Source organism: Homarus americanus, unplaced genomic scaffold, assembly GCF_018991925.1.
Source record: "Homarus americanus isolate GMGI-L3 unplaced genomic scaffold, GMGI_Hamer_2.0 scaffold54958, whole genome shotgun sequence".
Taxonomy (NCBI): Eukaryota; Metazoa; Arthropoda; class Malacostraca; order Decapoda; family Nephropidae; genus Homarus; species Homarus americanus.
The window spans coordinates 7,481-17,671 of record NW_024719788.1 but is presented as its reverse complement, the minus strand read 5'-3'; the positions used below and the strand labels follow the sequence as shown (position 1 = coordinate 17,671).

The 10,191-nt window shown below is 44.7% G+C and overlaps 2 protein-coding genes across 2 annotated transcripts; both read right to left on the bottom strand.

Moving 5' to 3' along the window:
* Nucleotides 1–553: 553 nt before the first annotated feature.
* LOC121860294 lies at nucleotides 554–6,613 on the bottom strand. Its single transcript, XM_042357368.1, has 4 exons — nucleotides 6,323–6,613; nucleotides 4,968–5,101; nucleotides 3,650–3,824; nucleotides 554–685 (listed from the first exon to the last, which is right to left on the bottom strand). The coding sequence occupies exons 1-4, from the start codon at nucleotides 6,401–6,403 to the stop codon at nucleotides 575–577; spliced, it is 501 nt and encodes a 166-aa protein (XP_042213302.1). The 5' UTR covers nucleotides 6,404–6,613; the 3' UTR covers nucleotides 554–574.
* Nucleotides 6,614–7,999: 1,386 nt separating this feature from the next.
* LOC121860293 lies at nucleotides 8,000–9,946 on the bottom strand. Its single transcript, XM_042357367.1, has 4 exons — nucleotides 9,787–9,946; nucleotides 9,521–9,607; nucleotides 8,919–9,050; nucleotides 8,000–8,071 (listed from the first exon to the last, which is right to left on the bottom strand). Exons 1-4 carry the CDS (start codon nucleotides 9,943–9,945, stop codon nucleotides 8,000–8,002), a joined length of 450 nt encoding a protein of 149 aa, XP_042213301.1. The 5' UTR covers nucleotide 9,946.
* Between the last annotated feature and the right edge of the window lie 245 nt (nucleotides 9,947–10,191).

Sequence of the window (10,191 nt, the reverse complement as noted above, 5' to 3'; positions counted from 1 at the left end):
GGTGTGGTTAAAATTTTCATTGTTTACACGGCGCCTGTCTCTCCTGTCCGGTGGCTGAGCGGTGCTGCCTCCCGGGTGGGGTGGGGGGCGGAGTGGGTGAGGGTGCAATTGCTTGCCCCTGGCCCTGTGTCGGCACACTTAGCCCAGCACTACCCCCCCCCGAGCATAACCCATGTGCATCTGTCCCTGTTCCTTCTTGACTCTCTTCTATTTTGTCCAGCAGGAGCTTGTGTGTTCTCTGTTCTCTCCGCATCCTCCCTAGAGATACTTTTTGGATCGTGTACACATAATGTTATCCTAATTAATTATCATATTAATTTGATTAAATAATTCTCTCTTATTGATAAATCCCAGTTAATTGACACTAACAGTCGCTTATCATACCTATAAAGTTAATTATGTCGATATTCTTGGTTACATATATATTTAACTCGTGTCCAGTTGTCAAACATTATGAGAGAGTTAATGTAGCTGATTATTGATTTACTGACAGTATTAATTAACAGTATGGAGGATTTGTGGGACTTACTTATAACCCGGAGATTGAGGCGCTGAGAGTGCTGATGAATAGGCGCTAAGGGACTGTTATCTGATAAAGACTGAACCGAAGTGTCGATTTTTTTCGGGGTTGACGACAAAGTTCAGCGGACACCCGTGATACATCTGTGAATCGCACCAAACCGTACTGTTGGTTTGAAGGTTGGGAGAGGTTGTTGGAGGTCAAGGTGGGGGAGAGGTTGTTGGAGGTCGGGGTTGGGGTGGAGAGGTTGTTGAGGTCGTGTTGGTGAGAGGTTGTGGAGGTCAAGGTTGGTGAGAGGTTGTTGGAGGTCGTAAGGGGAGAGTTGTTGGAGGTTGTAGGTTGGTGAGAGGTTGTTGGAGGTCAAGGTAGGAGAGGTTGTTGGAGGTCGTGGGGTTGGTGAGAGGTTGTTGAGGTCGTGGTTGGTGAGAGGTTGTTGGAGGTCGTAAGGTTGGTGAGAGGTTGTTGGAGGTCGTAAGGTTGGTGAGAGGTTGTTGGAGTTGTAGGTTGGTGAGGAGGTTGTTGGAGGTCGTAAGGTTGGTGAGAGGTTGTGGAGGTCGTAGGTTGGTGAGAGGTTGTTGGAGGTCGTAAGGTTGGTGAGAGGTTGTTGGAGGTCGTAAGGTTGGTGAGAGGTTGTTGGAGGTTGTAAGGTGGGTGAGAGGTTGTTGGAGGTCGTAAGGTTGGTGAGAGGTTGTTGGAGGTCGTAAGGTTGGTGAGAGGTTGTTGGAGGTCGTAAGGTTGGTGAGAGGTTGTTGGAGGTTGTAAGGTTGGTGAGAGGTTGTTGGAGGTCGTAAGGTTGGTGAGAGGTTGTTGGAGGTCGTAAGGTTGGTGAGAGGTTGTTGGAGGTCGTAAGGTTGGTGAGAGTTGTTGGAGGTGTAAGGTTGGTGAGAGGTTGTTGGAGGTCGTAAGGTTGGTGAGGAGAGGTTGTTGGAGGTCGTAAGGTTGGTGAGAGGTTGTTGGAGGTCGTAAGGTTGGTGAGAGGTTGTTGGAGGTCGTAAGGTTGGTGAGAGGTTGTTGGAGGTCGTGGGTTGGTGAGAGGTTGTTGGAGGTCGGGGTTGGTGAGAGGTTGTTGGAGGTCAGCGAAGGTTGGTGAGAGGTTGTTGGAGGTCGTAAGGTTGGTGAGGTTGTTGGAGGTCGTAAGGTTGGTGAGAGGTTGTTGGAGGTCGGTGGAGAGGTTGTTGGAGGTCGTAAGGTTGGTGAGAGGTTGTTGGAGGTCGTAAGGTTGGTGAGGTTGTTGGAGGTCGTAAGGTTGGTGAGAGTTGTTGGAGGTCGTAAGGTTGGTGAGAGGTTGTTGGAGGTTGTAAGGTTGGTGAGAGGTTGTTGGAGTTCGTAAGGTTGGTGAGAGGTTGTGGAGGTCGTAAGGTTGGTGAGGTTGGGAGGAGAGGTTGTTGGAGGTCGTAAGGTTGGTGAGAGGTTGTTGGAGGTTGTAAGGTTGGTGAGAGGTTGTTGGAGGTTGCATGGGTTGGTGAGAGGTTGTTGGAGGGTCGTAAGGTTGGTGAGAGGTTGTTGGAGGTTGTAAGGTTGGTGAGAGGTTGTTGGAGGTCGTAAGGTTGGTGAGAGGTTGTTGGAGGTCGTAAGGTTGGTGAGAGGTTGTTGGAGGTCGTAAGGTTGGTGAGAGGTTGTTGGAGGTCGTAAGGTTGGTGAGAGGTTGTTGGAGGTCGTAAAGTTGGTGAGAGGTCGTACCCCATGGATCAGTACCCGGACCATTACTATACATGTATTGTACCTGTATACTGTACATTAACAACAGATGTAGTCGTTGACAACTTTATAAGGAACTCTGACAAGAACTCCAAAAATTACTGGAAGAAGTAAACAAACTTTTAGTATGAACTGATAGGTAGCAGATCCAATTTAATGTGGGAAAAATGTAAAGATCTAAGGCAAAATAATGGAAATGGGGGAACAGATATCAGCTGAAAGACATATATAGAGCAGACGTCCGCCTCTCTCATATTCATTCGGTCAGAAAATTTATATATTCATCCAAAATATGTGATGAGTGGCCGGCTAAGTTGATAAAGTATGATAAGGTTGTTTGAACACTTGAAGCAGCAAACATCCATTTTGATGTTCTTTGTAAGACTGAGAAAGTACTATCTGGCAGCTGACAACACTCATGTAACAAAATGCTTGAAATAATTAGTCATAATTCACAGATTGTTTTTCTGAAATTTGGGGTAAGAAAATTGTGTTCTCATTTGTTTCAAATCCATTTATCTAAGCTGACGAGGTCAGTCATTGTCAGCCATAACATTGACGAGGGAATTTTGGTGATGCAAAGTTGTAGCTCCTGGACCTGCAGGTTAATACTGTCTCTTGAAACACTCACACAAAACTACAGAGTCATTGTTGGACTTTGGGGGGAAAAGTGCATCAGGTAACACTGAAATGAGATTTCATCGTGTTTTTAAGGTTTGGGTCAAGCCACTGTTGTCAGCAGGATTATGTAAAGAACAAGTACTGCACTGCTAAAACTCACTAATAGTCACACAAAGGAACTTACCGGTAATACAGTATATGCATACTGCATAATTACACTGTGTGATGGCTTTAGGGCCGACCAGTGTCAGACACGAGGGGCGTTGTTGTTGAGGTGTATGTGTGGTGGTTATGGATGCTGTAGTTGTTCTCATGTGTTAGTGAACGACAGTGTTGTTGTGTATCATTTATGGTGAAGGATGTTGAGGTGTTTATGAAGGATGTTCTAGTTTATATGGTGACAAAGGAGAGTTTATGTTTTTGAGTATGAGTGGTTGTAAAGGAGGTTGTGTGTATGTGTAGTAGTGGTGTATGTACGGTCAGGGTCAAAAGTCTTGAACACTTGACAGTATTTGGCAGGTAAGTTCCCGAAGATCTTAGGTATTAAGGAGAGTTTTATCCCATTTTGTGGTTCAGGCATAATATGTGGTGACAAGTAGTGTTATTAGTATATCCCAATCATGTATGTATAACTCAGAAGTAGATGCCAGATATTGCTAAGTGTTCAAGACTTTTGACCCCGACTGTACAATATTAAAGTTAGAATTTGTTAACACGAGGCGTACTGTAAGCCTTTCGAAAAATATCCAAACCCCATTTGATGTATAACGTCACGTGCAACCCCGACATGAAAGGGTATTATTCACTTACCGAGAGAGATAGCTTAGCGCTGTCGTGGGTGATGGTTGGCTGGAGGCCCTCAACCTGGTGTGAGGTGAAAGTAAGGTAGCCTCCCACCGGCAGGAACATGACCAGAGTTACTTGGCTGGGTTCTACCAGTGAGTCCTCCAGTTGACTGAGGCTGAAGATTACCTCAACCACGTCCCTGTAAATAATCGTCATTGATATTCATTCATGGTAAAATGTAACATGTAACATGGTGGGATGAGAACGCATAGTGATTTGAGGATGTAGTGACAAGGAAATACATAGTGGCTTGAGGATTATATATACAGTACACGTAGACTTCAATATACTGTACAAACAAAACTTCTACTAGTCAGGACTCAACACGGGACCTCTGCGTGTGAACAGAGAGCGCTACCACAGCACCACAAGGGCTGCATGAACGACCTTCAGACGTTTGTCTCAAAAACGCATAAGTGATGACAATTTGCTATTGCCAGTGGCCGTGGAAGGTTGTGTGTATGGAAGATGTATTGAAGGTGAGCACAGCTAAATATTGTGCTCATCTCCCCCGCTCCCATTCAATCTCTAGTACATTTTTATACGATTTCTTCTACTTCAGAAAATAAAATTCGTTTTTTTTTCACCTCTACTTAGTAGTCGCTTGAATATGCCCCCTTGTATCCCAGGTAAAGTTCATCCACCTGGACAGTACATTGGTGCTAATCTCCAGGTGATCCATCAATGTTATTGATCTCTGCGTCGACTTGTACTCTCGGTCTTGGACTTAATGGTCGCGACCACATCACTGGCATATAAAGTAGTTCACACACACACACACACACACACACATTTATGCCTTGACCATCAGAGAATCAGGGCATCCTTCACGCCCACCAGTAAGATGCCAGGATACCCAGAGAGGAGTGCCCATGTGAACCGATAACTCCTGCTGAACATATAGCAAGTTGCTAATCACCTGTGACTGCAGGATATCGAACCCGGACCACCACTTTACACAAACTATTCTGTTGCAAGTACACCATACATAACACCCGGTACATTACTCCATACCACTTGCTAGAGATACAGTACACCCCCAACGTTGTTACAACAGCACCCCATAGGCTGCTGTTGGATCCATAACAAAACCTGCTGCACCCACACCACAGCCTGTTACATCTACACCTAAACTACAGCCTGCTTATACAGCAAAACTTGGTACACCTACACCACAGCCTGCTAAACCTACACTACAGCCTTCTAAACCACACAGCCTCCTACTGTACTTACACTACAGCCTGTTACACAAGAGCCAAAGCTGGTATACATGAAGACTCACAAGGGGGAGTAGATGAAGGTGTCATTTAGGGTAAGAGAGTGGTTGAGTCTGGGCAGGTTGGCGGTGATGTTCTCTCGCACCACCTGCAGTGACGCCACCTTCACCACCACCGGGATGGTAGACCCGCTCTCTATCTGCGTGGACCAATTATTGTTCCCGTGATTATTTTGCAACACCAACCCACTCATACAAGGTGAATTAAAAGTCCCTGTGCATCGGCATTAAATAACACTGTAGTTAATTTCCTTACAGTAAATATTGGAAATGGTCACAACACTGTAAGCATGTCACCAGGATATATCATAGCAGCATGTTACCAGGATAGAACATAGCAGCATGTTACCAGGATAGATCATAGCAGCATGTTACCAGGATAGATCATAGCAGCATGTTACTAGGATAGATCATAGCAGCATGTTACCAGGATAGATCATAGCAGCATGTTACTAGGATAGTAGCAGCATGTTACCAGGATAGATCATAGCAGCATGTTACCAGGATAGATCATAGCAGCATGTTACCAGGATAGATCATAGCAGCATGTTACCAGGATAGATCATAGCAGCATATTTATGGATGAGTGCGCAGCAGCATGTTGCCAGGATAGATGAAGCGGCATGTTACTAGGATGAATCATAACCATGTTTACCAGGATAGATGAAACACGGCATGTTACCAGGATGAATCCGTAACATCATGTTGCCAGGATAGATCATAGCAGCATGTTTACCAGGATAGATCGCCAGCATGTTGCCAGGATAAATAGCAGCATATTACTGGCGGATAGATCTTTGTCAGCATGTTACCAGGATAGATCATAGCAGCATGTTACCAGGATAGATCATAGCAGCATGTTACCAGGATAGATCATAGCAGCATGTTACCAGGATAGATCATAGCAGCATGTTACCAGGATAGATCATAACAACATGTTACCAGGATAGATCATAGCAGCATGTTACCAGGATAGATCATAACAGCATGTTACCAGGATAGATCATAGCAGCATGTTACCAGGATAGATGAAGCAGGTCTATTAATCCAGACTACTCAGTCTTTTTTACACCCAGTCCTTATCATCTCATATATCTGTCCACCCTACTGTATATTTTAGGCTTCCCAGCGTGTTTGAGTTAATGATGACCAAGGTGATTATGATGTAGATGGTGAGGGCGGTGATGATGTTGGTGGTGATGATGGTGGTGGTGGTGGTGATTGGTGATAGTGATAATGGTGGTGAGGGATGAGTTAGGTCCAAGAAACTACCTTATTTTTTTACTTTAGGGAATATAATGTTAAGAAATAAAGGGTTAAAGATCTTAGTTGTTGAAACATAGTAATAACGTCAATAATACCTGCAGGGCGACTCCCACGGTGGCATTGTTGTCGTTCCAGTAGGCGTCAGTGAGCGTGGCGTTCACCTCCAGTGTCAGCATGTTGTCGTCCGGGCAATCGTTGTAGGCGAGTGTCGTGAATCCTGCGGGACGACATTCATTGACTCTCTTGTATAGTCGTAAACACAAGTCCTGTCGAGGCGCCTCGTCTCGTGAATCCGAAGCATTTATGGACAGAATAATGCATCAGTATCTACCGCTTCGGGTTCACGAGTCTGAATCTTGGGGTTCGTGGAGCAGCAGAAGGGGCGACAAGACCTTTGTTTACACTGTACACCTGTGCTAAACTCTATAATTCACGACACTCTCTTACCAGTAAGTTCATTTTTTTGACTGCCTATAATTTGGGCACAAACAGATGTAATTAGCAAGAACATTAATATACACAAGATCAAAGATATTTAAAAACATGTGGCAATACAGTGTTTACATTTGGAGAAGTAACATGATCACTTTCTATGATGCACTGTAGGGAATCTTTACCCTCTATGGCCGCCAGGTGTTGGTTACTCATGTATTGGTCACTCGCCTATGTTGGTGATGTAAGTACTTGTGTCACTCACCTGTGTTGTTGATGTAAGTACCTGTGTCACTCACCTGTGTTGGTGATGTAAGTACCTGTGTCACTCACCTGCGTTGGTGATGTAAGTACCTGTGTCACTCACCTGTGTTGGTAATGTAAGTACCTGTGTCACTCACCTGCGTTGGTAATGTAAGTACCTGTGTCACTCACCTGTGTTGGTGATGTAAGTACCTGTGTCACTCACCTGTGTTAGTGATGTAATGCCTGTGTCACTCACCTGTGTTGGTGATGTAAGTACCTTGTGTCACTCACCTGTGTTGGTGATGTCACTTGTGTCTGCCGCCTGTGTTGGTGATGTAAGTACCTGTGTCACTCCACCTGTGTTGGTGATGTAAATGACCTGTGTTGGTGAGTAACTGTGTCACTCACCTGGCTGCTAGTGATGTACTTTAAGTCCAGTGTAAGAGTGTCCACCTCATCGTCGAAGTGGGAGGCGCCTTCTAGGTCAGGGGACGTTGCTATCAAATTCTGCACTGCCAGACCCGAGCACTCCACGTTCTGTCCCCGGGGTAACAACACTGTACACTCCCACACCACAGGTATACTACACAACACTGTACACTCCCACACCACAGGTATACTTCACAACACTGTACACTCCCACACCACAGGTATACTACACAACACTGTACACTCCCACACCACAGGTATACTACACAACACTGTACACTCCCACACCACAGGTATACTACACAACACTGTACACTCCCACACCACATGTCTGTGTGCTCTAACTAGCAAACTTGTTGTACAGTATACTCTTACCAGCACACTTCTGTACAATTTTACTAGCACATTTTTTGTGCATTTACTAGTACACTTGCTGTATCTCTTTCTAGCTCATGTTGTACAGTCTTTAACACACTTACTATAAATTATTATTAGCACTCATACTATACATACTTACAAGTACACTTAGTACCTACTCTACACTTACTAACACACGTATTGGACGTTTTCTGATAAACATATTCTGCAGTGACATTACAACCCACTGTCCAATACTAGCTGTCTTCCTGTACATTCGTTCTAGTACACCTATTGTACCTGGTTACTCACCTGCCTGTATAGGTGACTCGCAGGTTACTCAGCGTGACCGAGGCACGACCTTCATTTGGCGATGACATCTGTAAAACAACACTCAGGTGAGAGGACCGAGGCCATCAAGCATGCTTGTACACTACCGGAGGCATCAGATATATTGGTGGACCTCTGTGGCCCCCTGGCATATTGCTGAGTCACCTGGCTCGTCCTACACAACTGGTGAACCACAAGACCACACTGCGGGTGTACCAACAGATTCAGATTTGCCAGACAAAGGCGCAGAGCTCTTTCATTGTGTTTTCTGGCATCCATCGCAAGGCAGAGTGCCAAAGCTTTGAAGGGGTTCCACTGGGAAGCATGACGAGTTTATACTTGTCATCTTAAACTTAGATGATCAAATGCCTCAGAGGCCACTAGTTCCTTAACCAAGTTACTTATAGTGAGGGAAGTATAAGTACTGTATGCATAAGGAGGATTCCCTGCCTAGGTTCATCTGTTTATAGCACAAGTACGAATGTGTTTAAGGCAGTTGTTAGTTGCTATTTTGTCAAAGTAATTAATTTGCAACAACAGGATGAATACTGCCACCTGAACAGGCTGTTAGATATGGATCTCATCCGATACAGAGACTTAGAGTAAAATTACTATAAAATGAAATAATGTGTATGACATACCAAAATAGTGATCATAGAATAAGGGTAGGTGTTACATACTATACTGTATGCATAAACTACACAACAGAGTCCACCTACCTATGATCACCGTGGGGGAAATATATAAAAAACAAAATATATATATAAGTAACATAATATTATGTATAGGCTCGAGACAACGGTATAATTTCTGAATTAGTGACTTTATATTTTGTATATATATTAACACACATGCACGACAAAATTGACCGCACAAGATATCCTCTTCAGGACTCACCAATAAGATCTTCATGGGGATGGTGGTGAGGGCGGGGATGGAGATGTTAAACACTGCCTTCACTGTCTCCTTCACACTTATGTTGGATGCCTCTATCACGGCTTCTGTCACCGTTGCTCCCTCAGTCCCGATCTGACCACAACACCAAAAAATAGGCAACATACAACAACGATTACTAATATAATAATAATGGTTGGCCCTCGCGTTTGAGGATGGCCGGCTTTAGGGCCATCTAGACGTGATTTTTTTTAAGATATAGAAGCTGTCATGAGCATAACAACCACACCCCATGTAAACGAGTTGTATGACTCGAGTGTCAAGGAATAATCCAAGATCACCGGACAACTCGCCAACAGCACTGGCTAATCTTATGGTAGGAGGTGTTGGTATGTGAGTACAAGTGGCAGGGGTGTGGGTTGAGGTGGTAAGGATGTGGGTTGAGGTGGCAGGGGTGTGGGTTGAGGTGGTAAGGATGTGGGTTGAGGTGGTAAGAGTCTGGGTTCAGGTGGTAAGAATGTGGTAAGAGTCTGGGTTCAGGTGGTAAGAATGTGAGTTCAGGTAGCAGGGGTGTGGGTTGAGGTGGTAAGTGTGTGAGAGCTGACCTGGGAGAGAGTTGCAGCAGCGGGAACTGTTGGAGAAGAGATGCCGAGGTTTTGTGCCTGGCCGTCGAAGGAGAGGTCAGCCGTGAACTGTTGGGTGACATAAACAGGAGTAAACTCATGAATCCACAAACATTTTTTCACCAATTGATGAAGAATCACAGAATATTATCGTTGGTGTTTCCCAATAAGACCAAGTTCATTTTTTTTTTGTAAACATGATAAGTCATTCGTAATAAGAGAGAAAGAATAATGTATTTGTGACATACCTGGAGGGAGGTGGCGGCTGGGTTTATTGGTAGGAAAGCCACTCGTACCCTCAGCTTGTTAGTGTCCGAGAAGTCCAACGTTTGTAGCTTGATGTAACACACCCGTCCTATCTCCACCGTTATGCCCTCGCTGCCGTTATACATATGGTCACTACACATCCACCATCACGCTCATGGTCACTACACATCCACCATCACGCTCATGGTCACTACATATCCACCATCACACTCATGGTCACTACATATCCACCATCACATTCATGGTCACTACATATCCACCATCACGCTCATGGTCACTACATATCCACCATCACGCTCTTGGTCACTACACATCCACCATCACACTCATGGTGTGATCTAAACTACATGCATAGTGTGTGTGTTAGAGCTGACTGCTTTTCACAT

Bases quoted from the DNA above. Each gene is read 5' to 3' on its own strand.
- LOC121860294 (XM_042357368.1), bottom strand. From the start codon at position 6,403: ATGCTGACACTGGAGGTGAACGCCACGCTCACTGACGCCTACTGGAAC. The intron at 3,825-4,967 runs GTGAGTCTTCAT...GATTATTTACAG, and splicing joins ACCTTCATCTACTCCCCCTT to GGACGTGGTTGAGGTAATCT. The intron at 686-3,649 runs GTAAGTGAATAA...TCAAACCAACAG, and splicing joins GCGCTAAGCTATCTCTCTCG to TACGGTTTGGTGCGATTCAC.
- LOC121860293 (XM_042357367.1), bottom strand. From the start codon at position 9,945: ATGTGTAGTGACCATATGTATAACGGCAGCGAGGGCATAACGGTGGAG. The intron at 9,051-9,520 runs GTCAGCTCTCAC...TGTTGTGGTCAG, and splicing joins CTGCTGCAACTCTCTCCCAG to ATCGGGACTGAGGGAGCAAC. The intron at 8,072-8,918 runs GTGAGTCCTGAA...GTTGTTTTACAG, and splicing joins TCCCCATGAAGATCTTATTG to ATGTCATCGCCAAATGAAGG.